Below are 21,758 nucleotides of genomic sequence, written 5' to 3' on the forward strand. Positions count from 1 at the left end.
TTTTTAAAGTGATTTGGCATAAATGATAATAACAGTTGTAATGTGGCAAGTACCATGCATAATATATAGTTGGATTATTCATAATATGTTAGTGGAAAAATAGAGCAATCATTCTGAAAATAAAATTAATTTAGATTAGATTTTAGTGTATTATATTAATTGTATTATATGGACGAAAAGGAAAAATAAAACAAGCAAAACACATTTTGCAAAGCATTCTACAAATTTAAAGAGCCCTTCCAAGAACGATCAAATTGTTTATGCTCCTGTTCTTAATGCGTTCCTGCTAATGCATCATGCTTTCAAGCGCTCTTGAAAATCTTTACACAAGAGGACTTAAGCGCCAAGGAGACTCATAGCGCTTACGCCTTTTCTAATGGAACTTATCTGGTTTATCATAAAGGACTTAAGTTGTTTGGTCGGCTATGGCGCTTAAGTCCTTTATGGTGGAGAAGATATTGAGGTTAATTAGATTATTAAAGTTTGATTGCCATTTGCTTAAATTGCGATTATACTGAGCGAATATGATGGTTCTAAGGCTATTAGTAGGTATTTATTTATAGTATACTTATTACATTATGTAGTTTAAATTTTTAACCCCCGACGCAAAACGACGGAGTGTTATAAGTTTGGCGTCTTTCTGTGGCATCATAGCTCCCGAACGGATAAACCGATTTAGATTTAGTTTTTTTATTTGAAAGCTTTTCGTAGTCGAGATTTTTTCAAAATTTTAATATTGTGGTTAGGTTATTTAGTTATAGGACTTATAGGTTCCAAGACAATAGTTTATTCCACTTTTATTTTGTGTTTTCTCAAGGTTTAAATAAATAAATCAAATAGTTATAAATTTGTTTTTTATCATGCAGAAACGTCTGCGAGCGATATTACATATTTTTAAAAAATCACACCTCCGGCAGTGAATTTTTCCATTTTTCCTTTAATTTAAAAATATCAAATAGTTATAGTTAATGAAAGTTTGAAAGTATAGTTGCATAAGGCCGTTCCTAAATCAGGGCACCTGCAGTGCTTGCGCCCGCGCCTTCCTGCTTCGCAACTTGTTGTCTTAACCTGTTTAAGTGATTTTTACTCTCTATCTAAATATAAAACTAATTAGGAGAAGGAAAATAAACATTGGGAAAGCTCACAATTTGATTGTTTTATAAAAAAACACTGAAAGTATCCACTAAGTTTGCTGTTAACTTACTGCTGCTTTTGGTGCTGACTGCCGAATTGCTGATGCCCTATAGGGACTTAGGATGATAGCTAGGTACCTATATAGATAGTTATTGGCCCACTCCTTCTTCTCTTCTTCTTCTTCTAGGTTAGGGGCTTTGTAAGGCTTCAGGGCGCCTTATGTATCACTGCGACCATTTCTGATCTATTGTGATCGCCACCTACTACAACTCTCGATCAAGTCCTACAAATTCAAAGACTTGTAGTATCTTTTTGAGATCGAGATACCTCACATCCTCTGGGTGAATTTGGTAGTTGCCCAGAATCATGTTACGTGTGCGCATTAGAGAGGGGCACTCTGCCAGGCCCACTCCTAGTAACTGGCCACTCCAAAAACAATTGTATTGCTAATAGCAGGGGGAAATTAGCTAAAATTACGGCATAATTAATGGAAGGTTTTTTTAAATTGAAATACGTACGTTATAGACCTAAGTTATTTTTCATCAACCCTCCCCACTCCTCCCTCCTCTGCGTCACCCCTCTACCCTCCCTTAAAGTGCCGAAAATGCGGTTTTTCTCGATTTCTGACAAAACTGTTGAAGATACAGAAAAAGCGCGTAGGAACGAAGTAATCCTTAATAAATTTACTACAAATCATTCATTAACACTTTGGTTCTAGCACTCATAGTTTACGCGAAACTCAAACTCGCTCTACTCTGATCGAGCGCACGGGCCGGCACTGTATAGGCAGCATGCAATGGATCTTAGTTTTTTGGAATCCTACCAAGCTACGAGTAGGGTTTCAGTGTAATCTATTGTGTGCCTGTTTGTACCAACAATGAGTTGACAATGGTGCAAAAGGACGCTCGAGTTGACCCAGCCTTGCCCTCGCGAAACTAATTGAATTACGGCCGGTTTGCGCCGGCGCTGGGCGCTCTCCGTATAATCAACTCTCAATAATACGTGTTGCTAGTTCATACTTCCAACCCGAAGGGTAACTAAGGCCTTGGGATTAGTCCGGTTTCCTCACAATGTTTTCCTTCACCGAAAAGCTGGCAAATTTAATGTCAAATGACATTAATTTCGCACATACTTAAGTTCCGAAAAACTCATTCGTACGAGCGGAGGTTCGCCTATAGTTTATTTGAAGTAAATACATATTATAGGACATTCTTAGTTCTTACACAGATTGACTCAAGAAGGCTTGTTGTGGGTACTCAGACAACGATAAATGTAATATACAAATATACGTAATGTCATATATACATAGAAAACATCCATGACTCCGGGACAAATATCTGTGTTCATCACATAAATAAATGCCCTTACCGGGTTTCGAACTCGGGACCGCGGGTTAGCAGGCAGGGTCACTACGCTAGGCCAGACCGGTCGTCAATATTTTATTGTTTAATCTACTATTCGTGGCCCAACCTCGTACCGATTACCCACCGCAGTGTTACCGACACGACTGTCATAATAATGCAGCTATAAAAAAAAAGAACTGCTTCTAAATCAGCTGTTTAGTCGCTTTTTATTTTACGGTTAGATAACGCAAATCGGACGGTAATTGTTTCTGAGCAAAGATTTTAGAAGTGAGGATAGGGCAAATAGCATTTTGACCAAAGAGTATAGTTATAGCCTAGTAATAGTATCTTATTGTTATCATGGTAGTTGTTTTTTAATTACACTGAGACTTTAGCTCGTGCTTTGGAAACGGGAGTCAGCCGCCGTGAATAATAGAAACAAAGGCTTTTGTTTAACAGATTACGGTAAAAGCCAAAAAATCATCTCGGAAAATTCATACTATATCAATGTCATCATTAATAACATATATAATTAATTGTTTTCAGCAACACTTGTATCCCATTTGATGAGTGGCTCCTACTAAAATGTGTATGCATTTTTTTCTTACATGGTTCCACCTTACGTTTTTTATATGACGGACGTCGGACGTCCATTGTCTTTTATTTCATGCACTTCAGTTGAACACAATGCGCTTGGTGACGATGACGAGTTCCGTTGGTAGCATAGATCTCACGCTTTGCTCGCATTTTCCCATAGCGGTGTTAATGACAAGTTGACAACACTATGCACAATTTTTGGTTGCCCGTATGCCATGTCCTTACTAAGTGATATATAAATCAATGTTTTATAAGTGGTTTATTAGGACATTTATTACTGCTACTTTGTTGGTAAATGATTAGCAACATTATTAATGGAAGAGAGTATAATTTTAGTATGAACTAGAGATGGGCCGAATATTCGGTAAATATTCGGTATTCGGCATATTCGGCAAGTTTTTCAATGTTCGTATTCGGCCGAATAATTCAGTTGCATTGCCGAATATTTACCGAATAAACAAAGTAAATAACTAATGAAGATCTTACGTATTCCATTGAATAATAAGCTCCTATTTTAGTAGTTTTTTAAGTAACTGCTAAAAAGAGAGAAACCTATGCGTAAAAATATAAATACAATTGTTTTGTAAAAAAGTTAAAAATAACCGTAGGTAGTTTAAGAGCTGAGAAGAGTTCAGAGTTGTTTTAACTGTTTTAGTTATCCACTAAATCATAAAAACATAGTTGTAGTATATGTGTAACCATTATCAATCATTTAATGGTTTTAATCTTGACATCCACTTTAAAAATATGGCGTAACCGTAGAGCTGAACCGAATGTTCGGCCGAATATTCGTATTCGGCAAAGTCCATATTCGGCCCATCTCTAGTATGAACTAACTTTTTAGGACATATTGTGACCTGCCTTCATTTAATACGACACACGTGCATGTGCATTTATAGAAAAAATCTGCAGACGTTCATAATCTACGGAGACTGCTTGCTTTAAGACGGGCGCTATGCTTGCTTGCCGCAAAGAAATTATAAATCTGAAAATCTTAGTGCGTTTTCACATTACCCGATCCGATATCGGATTTAGGACCGATGTCCCATACATGCCTGTTGTTGCCTGTGTGGTGACGGGTTAAGAATTTCACCACCCCCTTTCTTCCCGTGGGTGTCGTAGAAGGCGACTATGGGATATGGGTTAAATTGTGGCGTAGGCGAGAGGCTGGCAATCTGTCACTGCAATGTCACAATTTCGTTTCCTTTCGACCACTTATTTGCCAAGAGTGGCACCGAAGCTTTAGTAGTTTCATGTGCTCTGCCTACCCCTTTATGGGATACAGGCGTGATTGTATGTATGTATGGGACATACATTTAAGCCGCCATCTTTGGATTTTGCCTTTGAAATCCTTCCGACATCCGATATCGGATCGGATAATGTGAAAACGCACTTACTTGGTTTCGTCATTTCTAGTCATTTCGTTGACATGGTTGATTTTTTACGGATATTAAGACTGATGTACACTATACGACACTTCTCATTACAATGCGGCATTTGATCAGCCGACTAAATTAGATGTAACGTCAAAGTCCGCAATGTAACTAAAATCGCATGCTAGTCGTGCATGTTAAAATTGTTAAATGGGCCCTTAGGGTCCGACACAGGCGACGCATGTCCCGAGAAGAGGAACGGACGTAAGCGCCTCGTCGCTTGAGTGTAATTTAAAAACGTCTCCTCAGTACATTTTGTATAGGAAGGACGCGCAAGGGACGTCGCTTGGCGCGCCCCAGGCGACGTGGCGCGCGCCAAGCGACGCGTCGCCTGGGGGCGCGTCTTACGTCCTTCCTAATACAAAATGTACTGAGGAGACGAGACGTTTTTTAAATTAAATTCGGGCGGCTTGGCGCTGACGTCTCCGCGTCTCAGGACATGCGTCGCCTGTGTGTGGTTGGTCCCTTAGGCACAAAACTTATCTTACGCTGACTATAAAATGTTGGCCTTTACTTGCCTTTACAAATGAAATGCCACTAAATACCAAGCATGAATGACAATCGTTCAAGTACGAACCCGATTCGAAACGGTTGCCCAACTACATACAAATAATGTATGCCCAATTGCCCATTCTTCTTGAGACCGCTTTAGGCCATCTCGGTGTATCGTCTCTGCTTTTCACAGTGTGTTAAAAACCCCAATTTTGTCTCACCTTGTTTTTATTGCATAATTCTACAGTTAATTAAGAAGGTTTTGAATAGTAGACTAAAACTCCGACGGTGCTATTGCGTCTAGTTTTTTTATAAAAAAATATTAAAGTTTGCCTATACCCGGGTCATAAAATTCATAAAAATAATAATTTCTAAAAATCTATAATACTTATTTAAATTTCTATTGAGCCAGTTGATTAGGCGTATAATACCTCACCCTTGTGCAATTTGTTGTTTATTTTCTCTTTTTGCCACCCTCGGAGTTTTAGTCTACCATTCAAAACCGTCTTTATTAACTGTAGAATTATGTAATAAAAACAAGGTGAGACAAAATTGGGGTTTTTAATACACTGTGCTTTTGTAATAAAATTTTACTAAACAAAATATATGCTAAATAAAAATATATAACTACATCCATCTATTAGCATTAAAATTCATCATCATCATTGTTTGTGACACGCAAGCTTACGACCCGCGTGATAGTAAGCAGTATCGGAATCCCATTGAAACTCAAGAGATGCCCGTTGCCGACCCTCTAAAAATGTACTGTACTTTTTTGAACCTCCATATTTATATCTACTGTAATAGTGTAGTGTAGATCCGCGGGAAAACCTCAGCCGGTAGGCCACAAAACAAATGAATATTTAGCTCTAATGCAGGAGTTTTTGTTATACAAGGGGGCAAAGTTGTATTTTAACGCCGAGTGTGGAATTGAAAAAGTGAAAGGATTAATAATCGATAATAAATAATAAGGATTAAGGATTTCGAGAATAGAATCCTGAACTTGCGAGTTTAAATAACACACGAGAAGTAAAATACATTTGCACCCGAGTGTAACACAAAACTTTTCCCCTCACTATAGCGAGGAAACTACAATGCAAAAAATGCGTTTATCACTGCTTCCAGTAGTTCCACAGGTGGTAAATCATCTTTATTACTAGATTCTCCTACTTTTATCAATTTTAAAGCAGTTAATTTGACTTATTCAAGGTCAAATTGTTTACCCACTAGTGGATAAAATGCGTTTTTACCCGCTGGTATTAAAGGACAAAACACGTGTTTCCGAGCTAGTGAGGGGGAAATACCTTTATAACTCTGTAAATGGCACTAAACCACTGCCACTCCGATATGAATGGCACAAGCATGACTCCCGATTGTAAACAGTGAACGCTTGCATTATTAGGTATGTAGTACCTAGTTCATTCAGCTCGCAGCAGGCCTTGTCTCACTTCTTGGCCAATTGTCGGTGTATCGTGTCAATCTTTTAATATAAGTAACTAAATTCCGACATACTCGCAGTAAGTAGGTACAATCAGCAATCAAGCTGTGAATACAAAGTGCCAACAATATGTGTATGTATACACACCTTAATGTACATGTTTTTGCCATTTTGGCTATATTCATAGCTTTGTTGCTGACTGTACCGTCATTTAACCGAACTACGAGCGAACTAGCATGCGATTTAATTATATTGCGGACTGATGAGGAATGACAAGCAAATCTTGTCACAAAAAAAGATGGCAAAAATAAATACTTAAATCTAAATAAATAAATAAATTAAATGTAGGGTTCACCGGCCATTTGTTTTCATAAAGCGAGTATTGCGGTCATATGTAATCTATCACATTTTACGTGCAATCGTGCATATGACATCTGTAGCGGCGTTTAATTGGTGAGGCTACTTACATTTGTCCAGAGGCGCTTGTGGGGCCACGTGGAAACACTTTGGGAAAATCCTCACACTAAAACGATTGTCACATATAAACGGAAGCTTAGGTCACTGGTCGGAATATCACTTAAAATGTCAATTTTCACGTTTGTGTCGCGCCGGTGCACCGATAACTATTTTTAATTCGTAATAACGGGAGCGCAGATCATGGCGCTCGCACGGTCGAAGAGAGAGTTTTTTTTTATATATCCGCCAGGTGGCGTGGTGGGGCACCGGAAAGTCGCTTTGGGACTTCTGTAATTGCCAGCTCCAAAAAACTGTGCTACATATACATGGAAACAAGTATTCTTTCAAAATTGTGTTGCCTTGTATGTATGAAAATGAAATAACTATTTAACTATATCAAGAAAAGAAATTAAAACTAAAAATCTCTGTTCCTCGACGGAACATGCCGCTCACCTTAAAAGACACGGAGTGACTTTTAAAAGAAAATAAAAAAAGAAACCATACGAAAGTATACCAAAATATTTTATGAAACTTATATTTAACTTAACATTAAGAGTCGTAACGATTGTATAAGTTTATTCTAAAGGTAAGGGACAGACCTTCACAACAGGTCGTTTGAACAACGTGTTCCCGCTTTTCAATGTTACGACGCGAATAACTTGATCGCTGCCCGGATGGACAGCATGAACGCGCGCGAGTTTCCACTGCAGCGGCGGCAGGTGGTCGTCGCATACCACAACAACAGTACCTTCACGAACGGCGGGACCGCGGTCTTGAAGCCACTTTGTACTTTGTTGCAGTTGATGGAGATATTCACGACTCCATCGACGCCAGAAATGCTGGACAGCTTGCTGTATCCAGCGCCAACGTGTAAGACGATTAGGGTTCTCGTCTATCAGAGAAACGTCCGGTAGGGCCGTTAAGGGCTCACCGATTAAGAAATGGGCCGGCGTAAGAGGTAAAGGATCCGCGGAGTCCGAACTTAGAACGCAGAGCGGACGACTGTTTAATACAGCTTCGATTTGACACGTCAAAGTGTGCATACAATCATATGTTTGCGTTTGTGTACCTATTACGCGATGTAAATGAGTTTTGAAACTCTTAACAGCTGCTTCAAATAATCCACCGAAATGACTAGCATAAGGTGGTTGAAAATGCCAAGTTAATCCTTGTTTTAAAGTTTGTTGATTAAGGGCACTCATGACCGAATCATTACGTAAAAAAATATATAACTCTTGAAGGTAATTATTACAACCAACAAAGTTACGTCCGCAATCGGTATATATATCCGTACAATATCCTCGACGGGACGTGAAACGTCGCAACGCAGCTAAAAAACCTTCCGTGGAAAGTTCGGAAACTAACTCAAGATGTACAGCTTTAACGCTCATACATACGAAAACTGCAACGTAACATTTTATTATTTTTGCATTACGAACCTTATTAGCGCGTACGTAGAATGGCCCACAAAAGTCACAAGACGTTTTACTAAACACACGTGCGGGGCGTAGCCGAACCGAGGGTAACATTCCCATGCGCGGCTGGCAGCGAGTCGGTCGAGCGCGGAAGCATTTGATACAACGATGTACGCGGAGGCGAACAATATCACGACCAGAGATAATCCAGTATCGCTGTAAGAGCGAGTTTTGCACGCACTGCGAACCGGCATGTAGTTCCTTTATATGCGCATCGTCAATAATAAGATTTGTAAGAGGATGTCTTTTAGGTAAAATCAATTGATGTTTTGATTCAAAAGGTAAAAGTGATTTGTGAATACGTCCGCCGACGCGTAACAAACCATCCCTATCTAACATGGGCGTGAGACGCCGCAAACGAATTGACGGAAGTTTATTTGACGAAATCCTTTAATGTCGTCTTCGAACACTTTTTGTTGTGTAATCAATATTAGTCGATTTAATGCAAAATTGTACTCTGGTACGGTGACGTACTTTGGGAATGTTTGTTTATGTTTCCTGCATTTATTGTAGAAACGAAATATGACTGCCGTGACGCGAACTAATTTACCTAGCGACGAAAATCGCGTTATAAGAGTGTCGTCGTCCGGGGAAGGAGGCAATGTGGACACACATGCATAACTAAGACTTGCCGAGTCATGTGTATTGCGTTTTTCCTCGTTCGTGTTTACCACCGGTTTTGGTATAGGCCAGGAGTCGCGACTTTGTTGGAGCCATGTAGGACCATGGAACCACAAGTCATTTTGTACGAGCGCGGCGGGGAGCAGACCGCGAGACGCCGGGTCAGCGCTGTTATCAGCTGACGGGACGTGACGCCAACAGCGCGCCGGGACACGGGACAAAATCTCACTAGTGCGGTTCGAGACAAACGTTTTCCATTCGTGCGGGGGTGACTGAAGCCACGCGAGCACGACGGAACTGTCAGACCATGCGTACACTTGATCGGGGTGAATGTGACCACCGTAAAGATGCATAACTCTTTCAATTAATTTTGATAGGATTACACAACCCATCAATTCCATTCTAGGTATAGTAAGGCATACCCGAAGAGGTGCAACGCGACTTTTAGCCATGACTAAATAGGTTTGAACTCGCCCGGTGTTGTCCGTCAGACGTATATAAACACATGCTGCGTATGCAATTTTGCTTGCGTCGGCAAATCCGTGAATTTCGATTGAATCGAAGTCGTCAGTATTGAAAATATGACGAGGAAATGAAATTTGCGATAGGAGCGGTAGCTCGTTAATAAAACTCGTCCATGAGTTAATAATATCGATAGGGGGTTCTGAGTCCCAGGAAATTTTGGCTAACCATAGCAATTGAATTAAATGTTTGGCAAACAATGTCACCGGAGATAATAACCCGAGGGGGTCGTAAATTTTTGCAATTTCGGAAAGAATCGCCCGCTTTGTACAGGCCTGCGAAGAACTTTGAACTTTGAAACTAAATGCGTCAGATCTTGGATTCCATTGAAGTCCAAGGACCTTGACCCCTTTGTCATTTTCCATTTCGGCAAAATGAACATTTTCGCGCCGCTCACCATGAAACTCTGTCGGTCGCGTGGCAGCGAGAATGGCTGGCGAGTTACTTTGCCACTTTCGCAATTCGAACCCGGCCGTGGCACAAATACCTATCAGCTCCTGCTGCAGATTGAGGGCTTCGGCTAAGGTATCTGCGCCGGTCACCACATCGTCGACGAACATGTCATTTAGGAGGACTGGCGAGGCGAGCGGGAAACGCTCGGCTTCGTCATGCGCGAGCTGTTTAATTGTGCGCAAGGCGAGATAAGGGGAACTACTGATACCGAAAGTAACGGTACCTACCGACACCGAGTGGTGCGGGATGTAATAACTCGCGCCAGCGGGGGGGTTATCGTCCGCGAGCTCCATGTGGTTAAGATCCACATACTCCTGGAGGCACGCGTGATACTCCGCCTTCAGCTGGGGGTTTCGTTCTAGACGGTATTCCAGTTTGTGGAAACGTGCTAGAGCAATTTGCCGAGACTCGCCGAGGGGCGGTGCATCGGGCTTGAATGGCAGAGCAACTATGTATCGCCCTGTCTCTTCGCGCGTATGCGTCTTTTGGAAAAAGGATTCGCATAGCTTTTCTTCGGGAGTGTAACTCCGCATCTCTGGAACTGACTCCAGCTCCCAAAACTTCTCGAGATTGTCGTTGTCGAACGACGTAAAACAAGTATGGCGTGGAGTCGAAATGTTAGAAGTAAAGTTGACTTTACCCCCTAGTAAATAACCAAATACACTATTGATTGCGGTGGGTGTGCCAGGTTTACCCCTGACTATACCCTCGCGAATGACATCCATGAAAATGTCCTCGCCAAGTATCATGTCAACCGGCTGAGGTTTATGAAATTCAGGGTCGGCTAGAGCGAGCCCTTGCAAATGAGGCCATTCCCCGTACGGTGCTAGTGGTACACTAGGCATTTGACGGGTTAATTTTGACAAAATAGTAGCCTCCAAAGGAATACTTGGACTTTGTTTGCCCTTGGGCGAAATTGAGCACACGAAGGTACCCCTGGGTTTGAGCAGTAAATCACCGACACCTACCAACGGCTCGCTGACATTTCGTCGCGGTAAATTTAATCGTTGCATACACGATTCAGTAATAAGAGCTGCTTGTGAGCCCCCGTCTAACATACAACGAATTGTAGCAATTTTATTACCTTCGTAATAAAGGTCAACCAACGCAGTTGACAGTAACACCGTATGAGGCTCAATACCTAAACCTAGATTATTTTGATTCACGCCGTGAACAGCTGATGGGCTCGGGACAGCGCCCGCGCCGGGCTGCGACTGCTCCGTTAGAGCGAGCGAGACGGCAACTAGTTCCGCGGCTTCATTGTTCGCCGGGAAGGGTCGCGTACGCGTAAGGTCCGAATCTAAATGAATTAAGGTGTGGTGCTTCTTATTGCACTTACGACACTTAAAACTTGATTTACAATTACGTAAGTCATGTCCGGAACATAAACAATTATAACAAATGTTATTTGTTTGAACAAATGTGAATCTATCTTTAGTAGACAAATTTAAAAATTCTAAACATTTGTGAAGTGAATGGAAGCCTTTGCACTTCACGCAAGATCGAACCTTATTCGTATCGACATACGGTCGAGTTTGGTCTGACGTATTCGTAATTAAAACCCGTTTAGGTGTAATTTGATTTGAAATTAAATTATTTTTATTTGTTGTACTTAAGGAATTATTTTTTGTGGACTGTATATGGGAAACTGTAATCATCTGTTCCGCCGTAAGTTCGCGCTCTAAGAATGTTATTAAGGTTTGGACTTTAGGTATTTCACTTGGGTTGGTTAAAGAACGTTCATATTCTTTTCGCGTATTAACGGGAATTTTACGTAATAATAAATTTAACAGAACGAAGTCCCATTCTTTAACCGGAAACTCCAAAACTTCAAGTGCTTTAATATTTTCGTGGTAAACATTAAGCAAATTTCGCATAGCAACAACTGATGAGCGCGCGGAACAAGAATCGATATCGAATAATTTATCTAGATGTTGTGACGCAATAATGCGTTTGTTGTCATAACGGGATTTTAGAACATCGATCGCAATTGAATAATTACTTTCCGTTATGGGAATTGATTTAATTAAATTAAATGGTTCGTTTTTAACCGAAAGTAGTAAATACCTAAACTTTTCCGCGTCAGTGTAGGCATTGTTGTTGTGGACCAACGATTGAAATAAGTCGAAAAAGGCGGGCCAGCCAGTAGGTTCACCGTGAAATTCAGGAAGCGACAATTTAGGCAAGTTTCGACGGTCGTTCATAAACGTGTCGTGTTGGCTAGGCACAGGAATGCGGCTCGCTCGCCGCTTTTCTACATCTACCTCCTTTAGGTTATTTAAATGCGTAACTATCGCGTAATATAAATCGTTGAAATCATTTCGAATCTTAATGTTGGCTTCTTTGTTGAAGCTATTAGACTTAATTAATGCCTTTTCGATCTTAGTTTGAATTTTGGTAAACTTTCGCTGGTGCGCTGTTAAATCGGAAGTTCTTGAACGAAATTGTTCTATATTCGTTGCTGCGAACTGTAATGTTCGTTTTAATTCGTCGAGAATTAGATCTCGCTCGAATAAATCTTGTGTCATACACGATGTGTCGGTTTCGACACCGTCTGTAGGATTCGGTACCATTTTGCCGTGAGCAAAGATGGCGGAAATTACAATGAAAAATTGAACTACAAACGTATGTAATTGGAATGATGGGTACGTAATACCGCAAAATACACGGGCAACACAACGTGAGAAAGAAAAATCCGGATCGAACGGATCAAAAAACTATATGTAGCGGCGTTTAATTGGTGAGGCTACTTACATTTGTCCAGAGGCGCTTGTGGGGCCACGTGGAAACACTTTGGGAAAATCCTCACACTAAAACGATTGTCACATATAAACGGAAGCTTAGGTCACTGGTCGGAATATCACTTAAAATGTCAATTTTCACGTTTGTGTCGCGCCGGTGCACCGATAACTATTTTTAATTCGTAATAACGGGAGCGCAGATCATGGCGCTCGCACGGTCGAAGAGAGAGTTTTTTTTATATATCCGCCAGGTGGCGTGGTGGGGCACCGGAAAGTCGCTTTGGGACTTCTGTAATTGCCAGCTCCAAAAAACTGTGCTACATATACATGGAAACAAGTATTCTTTCAAAATTGTGTTGCCTTGTATGTATGAAAATGAAATAACTATTTAACTATATCAAGAAAAGAAATTAAAACTAAAAATCTCTGTTCCTCGACGGAACAACATTGTAAAGTTTGATGTGTAGTGATTCGCGATTAAGTCCCGATTTAAAAGCTCGGCCACACATGCGCGTTTTGAGAGCGTAGGCGGAGCGTTAGCGGAGCGCAATGATAGCGGTGCGCCGGACGAACGCTAGCGTTGCGCGGGTTGGGCGCAACTTGCGCCCAGTGGACGCCGGCGGGAACTAACGAGTGCGGATTGCGAGCGGAACGCCAGCGTTCGTCCGGCGCACCGCTATCATTGCGCTCCGCTGACGCTACGCTATCAAAACGCTTTATGTGTGGCGGAGGCTTAAGCAACTCTGTCGCTGTATTAAATGTTCGCTTCATCATTGGCAGCATCATCTATTGCTGATGATGTTGCAGCTTCAGGTAAATCAGCTGCATGTTCTTCAGTCGTGATTGCAATCACAAACATTTTGAGAGTCCAGAGGTCTGACAGCACTGAATCTCCTACCAGTGGATCGGATCGACTTAGGATTTGGTTACGCCGTGCAGGTTTGCGTGGACGACGGTCGCGCGACGGCAATGCGACGCGACGCGGCGCGACGAAATCAAACCATCGATCTCTATCATAGAGGAATAATAAAATTAAGGTGGGCGACGTCAATAAACTATCGATGATACTTAGCACAGGCGATGCGATGCGATCACGCGACGCCATGGCGAAGGTCGCACGAGTCGTCCTTGCAAGCCACCGCACACACGGCACACATTACACTTATTGGTGTGAGAATGCCTTAAACAAGGATGTTCGTTCGTGGCGTTCGTGCATTGTCTTGCGTTTTGGATATACATATTAAGTAATAACATTAGGTATGGTATTACGACAATAGCCATCAGTGGGATTACAAAATTAATATTTCTTACAATATCAAATCAATCATCCGTTTTTAATGAACGCTCAATGCAATGGCTGCCCAATTACATGATTTACTCCGCGTGCCGAATGCAAGCCTTGACTCACTGCATGGTGATCGCCACTGGACCGTGTAAACGACTGGATAATTTCATGATTTAAATACTGGGATAAGTGAGTCTCTAAAAGAAAAAAACCCCGACCGCGACATAGTAGACGGATTTTCATGAAACATGGCTAAGAACACTCCCGAGTACTCCCGACTAACTCAGCTTTCAGACAAAAAAAAACTAAATCTAAATCGGTTCATCCGTTCGGGAGCTACGATGCCACAGACAGACACACACACAGACAGACAGACAAACAGACAGATACAGACAGACATGTCAAACTTATAGCACCCCATCGTTTTTGCGTCGGAGAGGATATGAGAAAGAAGGATGTGAGTGTTGAGATGACGAAAGATTGGGGAGAATGGAAGAGGAAGACGTGTTACCGACACCATATAACGTGGGATAAGGGTAGGGAGGAATAAGAGAAAGCCAGAGAAATTCCGCGTCGATAGGTTTTGGGGAGACCCTTATGATCTCAACTTATGTCATTTTTAACCCCCGACGCAAAAACGACGTGTCTGTCTGTGTGTGTGTCTGTCTGTCTGTTTGTCGGGCTATCTCGTGTGTGTGTCAGTCTGTGGCATCGTAGCTCCCGAACGGATGAACCGATTTAGATTTAGTTTTTTTTGTCTGAAAGCTGAGTAAGACGGGAATGTTCTTGGCCATGTTTCATGAAAATCGGTCCACTATGTCGCGGTCGGGGGTTTTTTCAAAATTTTAATTTTGTGGTTAGGTTATTGTAGTAATAACATGAACATGTATAAGTTCTTTGTTTTTATATTTTAATTTGTTACTACAATATCGCATTGGGTTCACCCTGTAATGATATTTGTATGTGTGAAATAAATAAATATAAATATAAATAAATAAACTGTCGTGTCAGTTATACATTTACACTGGCATAACGTAATCGTTTGGTTGCGTTTCTATAATTAGGTTTGTTGCTATCCGCAACTCGGCCAAGGGCTGCGATCACCGGCCATTCAGTCGCTAATCTGTCGCCATTATTTACTCGCTCGCTGTTTTCTGTGCCGGAACTAACAACTATATTAAATCTTATATTTTTAAACGAAGAAAGTATATGAAAAAAGAGTGGAAGGGTCAGTTGGAAGTGGAAGACCTACACTGAGAGAAATTTGCATTGTGAATTTAACAAGTTCGACTTGTTGCGGTTTATCCGTTTGAATCAGCCAAACGTATGTTTAAAACAATGTGTCAGGTTGTTTTTATAAAATCGACTTGTTGATTCAAATATATTGCCGATTCAAATGACAAGTAGCTTGTTGTTTGAACCAAAGAGCACGTAGGCGCTATTTTAACCAAAAAACTTGTTGAACGAACATGAAAACTGGTTGTATTTTCTCTCAGCGTAGGCGAACTTTTCTTGTTCAAATCGGGGAAATATTGCAGAAAGGCCCGGTCAAAAGTACTCGAAACCGACGAGCGTGTATGAGAAACGTTATGGAAAGTGTGTGAAGCGAAAGTGGTTTGTCAGGATCGTAGTAAATGGAAATCCGTGGTCTCTGCCTACCCCTCTGGGAAACAGGCGTGATTGTATGTATGTATGTATATTTTTAAACGGGCAATTCTTGCAGGTGTATCTACATATACACATTCTCCAGGGATCTCGAAAGCTGTTCCAACGATTTCGGTTTATAAGGTGCACCGAGAAAATTTCAACTGGGAGCAATTTCAATCCAACTAGCTAATCAAAATATTTTCCAAATTCTTTAGGTAGACCTTTAAACATGGATAATAATATATGTATTACGATTAGTTGAGTTGCCCCTATTTCTTTTTTGTTGTGAAAAAAAAAAGGTTTTTTTTAAAGGAAAACGTAAAAAAAAATACACCTTTACATAAAAAAAAATTATGCAAATACAGTGAAAACTGTCGAAATCGGTTTACATTACTTATAAAGAATTATCCCTGAAAAACCAACATACTATACAGGTCGCGCAAATTAGTTAGCGAATTCACCGAGAGATGGCGCTATACCTATAAGTCAAGTCTTTAAAGTTATATGAGAAACATAAAACTATTTTAACTACCTATTGAAAGTTTGTACGGATACGGAACCCTCGGTGGGCGAGTCCGACTCGCACTTGACCGGTTTTTAGGGTTCCGTAGTCAACTAGGAACCCTTATAGTTTCGCCATGTCTGTCTGTCCGTCCGTCCGTCCGTCCGTCCGTCCGTCCGTCCGTCCGTCCGTCCGTCCGTCCGTCCGCGGATAATCTCAGTAACCGTAAGCACTAGAAAGCTGAAATTTGGTACCGATATGTATATCAATCACGCCAACAAAGTGCAAAAATAAAAAATGGAAAAAAATGTTTTATTAGGGTACCCCCCTACATGTAAAGTGGGGGCGGATATTTTTTTTTCATTCCAACCCCAACGTGTGACATATTGTTGGATAGGTATTTAAAAATGAAGAAGGGTTTACTAAGATCGTTTTTTAATAATATTAATATTTTCGGAAATAATCGCTTCTAAAGGAAAAAAAAGTGCGTCCCCCCCCTCTAACTTTTGAACCCTATGTTCAAAAAATATGAAAAAAATCACAATAGTAGATCTTTATAAAAACTTTCTAGGAAAATTGTTTTGAACTTGATAGGTTCAGTAGTTTTTGAGAAAAATACGGAAAACTACGGAACCCTACACTGAGCGTGGCCCGACACGCTCTTGGCCGGTTTTTTATGTTTGGAACTGGAACCCTAACAATAGTTATTTGTTATACAAGGGGGCAAAGTTGTATTTTAACGCCGAGTGTGGAATTAATAAATTAATTAATAACACACGAGAAGTAAAATACATTTGCACCCGAGTATAACACAAAACTTTTCCCCTCACTATAGCGAGGAAACTACAACGCAAAAAATGCGTTTATCACTGCTTCCAGTAGTTCCACAGGTGGTAAATCATCTTTATTACTAGATTCACCTACTTTTATCAACTTTAAAGCAGTTAATTTGACTTTATTCAAGGTCAAATTACTTTACCCACTAGTGGATAAAATGCGTTTTTACTCGCTGGTATTAAAGGACAAAACACGTGTTTCCGAGCTAGTGAGGGGAAAAATAACATACGATATGACGACTCGCCAGCTAATAATCGCCTTAAAGATATAACTAGTCAATTACGAAGAAGTTATTTTCTCAGGTTAATTATTGATCATCAATAATCATTATTATTGTCATCTTTAAACGATAATTTGCGTTTCGATTAGTTTAGTTGATTGCAGGTCAAGGGCCTAGCCTCTTGACTCCGAAGTTCATTTTGTGCCGGAACTAAAGATTATGATTGCCAAAAATGCGAATTTGGTGTCAATGTCAGCATAAACCAGTTTTATTTAATTAGCGTAACATGGCCAGTAGCCAAAAGTACAATCGTTAGGACCGTGACGAACGATATCGATACACAACTTATTCTTTATTCTTTATTTATTTATTCCTTAAATTAACATTAACAGCCTAGCTAAACATGTCAATCGTATAGGAGGGTATAAACATGAATAATCCTGGTAAACTTATATAAAATAGTGTGGCGGAACATAAAGTACATAATATAGTAGGTACTCACACGTGGATCGAACTTGGAGTAGTGATAGACTCCAAGTGACGGGCGCTGATCGCAAGGAATTGCGAGTCCGTGCTGTGAAGCATATCCAGTTTGCTGTCGCTGGCCAGTATGTCATTGAGACATTGTCAACTGTCTGAACCGGGTACAAGCGCGGATCCAGCTTTATGCCCAGGGGGGGGGGGGGTCACGTGGTAAAGGCCCGGGGCACCAGGGGGGGGTCACGTGGTCTATTTGTATGGCCAACTTAGTCTCCAGGGGGGTCATGACATTAATTATTATTGATATTTTATTTGCTTGTTTGTTTATAATGTTTAATTGTTGTATGTTTCTAATGTATTGACATGTAATTTAGTATTGTATAAAGTGACTTGTTTGTATATATTATTATGTAATAACCTAACTTTTAAGCGCTTGGTGTTAACTGTAAGCTTATCTGTGAATAAATAAATTGAAATTGAAATTGAAACATAAGAATATGGGCCAAATTGTCAAAACTGAGGTTCAAAAGTTTTAAGCCTGTGTTAAAAGATGACAGTCTATGCACAGTGATTACACATTTTACTTTGACAGTTGACAGTAACTCTCTATAATACTCGATCCTCTTTGCTAGGACAAGAGAACCTTCAAAGAACATTATGTAATAGCAAGGACGATTACATGATTACACGATTATTAAATGGTCCTTGATAATTATGTAACTTAACCTAAAATATAAGCGCCATATAATTGTTGTATTTGCAAGGTACCAAAGGTCAATTATACCGTTTATAAATACATTCTACAAAATTAGTTAAAGACTAAATAATTCTCCAAAAGTACCTCCTAAGAACTGTAGTCTTACCTTACTAACAATAAACTAAAGCGTTGTCCAAAGATTTTATCACATTGAACTCATTTAAACTATTTCAATGTAGCCGAAATATTATTACGAAAATGTTTCGTTTGTGGTTTTGTTATTATAAATATTAAATATTCTCATACTTAGTAGGTATTCAATTCAATTCCATATCTGATAAACGTGATATGAGAACGAATTATAAAATTATATCATTCAATACAAACGCTATTCGACTAATCTGGTAATACTACTAACGCCATCTATCGCAGCAATGTATAACACACAGTGCCGACTACAGCTCGCGAACGTGTACGCTAATTTCGAGCACCACCGCAACTGTCAGGATGGCCGAGCGGTCTAAGGCGCCAGACTCAAGGTTAACCTTGCCCGTTGTTCGGGTATGAGCTGTTCTGGTCCTCTATTGAGGGCGTGGGTTCGAATCCCACTTCTGACAATACTTTTTGCTTTTTTTTGTATTTGCATTTTATAATATTAGCCAGTTACATACGCAATATACTTCTGAATGTTTACTTATAATTGATATTTACTTTTATTTCGATTTTTTTCTGTTTGCGAATCGTGTTATTTAATAAACCTTTAGTATTAGTACCTACCTACGAAGAAAGACAGTTGTATATTTAAAACAATTGTTTATATATTTGCCCATAGTCACATTTATACTGTAAGTTTAAATGTATAATGTTTCACAGGTTCATCGTTATTTAAGAATATTTACCGTGTATATGTCGCAGGGATTTAGTCAAAGACGTTATATTATAATTTCACTAGTGAAATTTTAATTACACTGATTATTGTCAATAACGAAAGATTCGCATAATTTCACGGGCTTATTTCAGTGATATTGTAATGTCACTGGACCGCATAAGTGATATTATAATAAACCTAGGTTCACGGCTTTCTCAAACCAGTGCTATTGTCAATTTATCACCGTCTTACAATTTCACTGTATCGGTCTAGTGAAATCATAATGTCACTGAAACTAGCCCGTTAAATTGTGAGAAATGCAAACGATTGACAATAATCAGTGTAATTATAATTTCACTAGTGAAATTATAATATAACGTCTTTGACTAAATCCCTGCGACATATACATGATGCCACCTCATAGTCAAAGAGGTTTGAGGTTGAAACTGGGTTTTAGTCCATTTTTATAGGCCTCACGCTTCAATGAAATACACTTTTCTCAAACATGCAATGAAATATTGTCTTTACGTTCCTTAAAATGGGCTGGGAAGTATCGCTTTTTGGGCGCAACAACTCGAGAGGACTGTAAAGGGATTTCATATTATTTTTTAGGCCTAGGCCTGCAAAGTAACTTTTTTTTATAAAATATTGTCCTTTAGAGCATTTTTTAGGGTTCCGTAGCCAAAATGGCAAAAACGGAACCCTTATAGTTTCGTCATGTCCGTCTGTCCGTCTGTCCGTCTGTCCGTCTGTCCGTCTGTCACAGCCGATTTACTCGGAAACTATAAGTACTACAGTGATGAAATTTGATGGGAATATGTGTTGTATGAACCGCTACAAAATTATGACACTAAATAGTAAAAAAAAAAATTGGGGGTGGGGCCCCCATACATGTAACTGAGGGATGAAAATTTTTTTTTTCGATGTACATACCCGTGTGGGGTATCAATGGAAAGGTCTTTTAAAATGATATAAAGTTTTCTAAAAAACATTTTTCTTAAAGTGAACGGTTTTTGAGATATCAGCTCTCAAAGTCGTAAAAAGTATGTCCCCCCCCCTCTATTTTTATAACTACGGGGTATAAAATTCTAAAAAAAATAGAGGTGATGCATGCTAATTAACTCTTTCAACGATTTTTGGTTTGATCAAAGTATCTCTTATAGTTTTTGAGATAGGTTGATTTAACTGTAATTTTGGTTAAATATTTGCTGCTACGGAACCCTTTGTGCGCGAGCCCGACTCGCACTTGGCCGGTTTTTTTTTATTTCATTGTATGTTTGAGAAAAGCACTATACATGCCTCGGCGTGAAAACGGATTCCCGGCCTCGTATCCCTATCCGGCCTCGCTCGCACGCTCGCTCGGCCATTATACCCACTTGGCCGGAGATCCTCATTTTCCCGGCCTCTGATGTAATGTACTATTGTTTCATAAAAATATTGACGACTTTTATTTTTTACCCCCGACGCAAAAACGACGTGGTGTTATAAGTTTCACGTGTCTGTCTGTCTGTGACATCGTAGCTCTTGGCTCGCTATGTCGTCGTAGATTTAGCTTTTATTGTTTCATTACATTATTGTATTGGTCGGGACTGTCGGGAGTGTTCTTAGCCATGTTTCATGAAAATCGGTCAACTGTGTCGGGGTTTTTTCAAAATTTTAATTTTCTATTGTTGTTATTTGGCCATATTTTTTTTTTTTTTTCAAAGTTGTCCACCCCACTTTTTTTGTAACATGGGTATTTTTTTACGCGATTCATACTCAGAATAGCGAGCTCTTTCGATCCTGATAAGAGAAAAAGAATGTCCCAAGATTTCCATACATTTTTGAAACCTTCCATTCCGTTACCGCCATACAAAATGTATGAAAAAATTATAACGGAATGGGAAAAAACCTTGGGACACTTTTTTTCTCCTACAAGGATTGAAAGAGCTCGCGATTCTGAGTCGAAACCACATAAAAATTTCCAAATCCAAAAAAAGTGGTGGACATCTTTGAAAAAAAAAATGGCCCTATTTTCGATTACCTATTCTAATTATATTTATTTCCGTTCTGTAGGAAGCTCCATCGTCGTGTGGCATGTTGCGGGGCTTGACCGCGCTGCTGGCGGTAGCCCTTTGCGCCGCCTCGCTGGATTCCGAGCTCGGCGTCGGCAAAGCCATCAACATCTTTATGAGGTAAGATCAACATATTTATGAGGTATGAGGTAAGTATAACAGAATGGAAACTGTATGTTGCGGGGCCTCACAGCACTGCTGGCGGTGGCCCTTTGCGTCGCCTCGCTGGATTTTGAGCTGGGCGTCGCGTCGGCAAAGCCATCAATATATTTCTGAGGTAAGTATATAACAGACTGGAAACTGTATGTTGCGGGGCCTCACCCCACTGCTGGCGGTGGCCCTTTGAGTCGCCTCGCTGGACTCTGAGATGGGCGCTGGAAAGGCCATCAACAAGTTTATGTAACGAACTCTTAGTACACAAAGTAGATCATTGTGCGTCTCCTTGTTTAGACCCTCATCTTGG

General features: G+C 40.2%; 1 protein-coding gene and 1 non-coding gene across 3 annotated transcripts in view; both read left to right on the plus strand.

The window, feature by feature from the left end:
* The window catches only part of LOC125235870 (torso-like protein), an 87,814-nt gene that overhangs the window by 54,773 nt on the left and 11,283 nt on the right, over positions 1-21,758 (plus strand). For both annotated transcript variants that reach the window (XM_048142489.1, XM_048142490.1), the window contains exon 2: positions 21,297-21,415. In XM_048142489.1, the coding sequence (XP_047998446.1) occupies positions 21,318-21,415 (98 nt within the window). In that variant the 5' untranslated portion in view covers positions 21,297-21,317. The remainder of the gene's footprint in view (positions 1-21,296; positions 21,416-21,758) is intronic.
* On the plus strand, positions 18,875-18,990 carry Trnal-caa. Its single transcript has 2 exons — positions 18,875-18,912; positions 18,945-18,990. It is a non-coding gene; the product is annotated as a tRNA-Leu (tRNA).

The sequence above is a fragment of the Leguminivora glycinivorella genome, chromosome 18, assembly GCF_023078275.1.
Source record: "Leguminivora glycinivorella isolate SPB_JAAS2020 chromosome 18, LegGlyc_1.1, whole genome shotgun sequence".
Classification (NCBI taxonomy): Eukaryota; Metazoa; Arthropoda; class Insecta; order Lepidoptera; family Tortricidae; genus Leguminivora; species Leguminivora glycinivorella.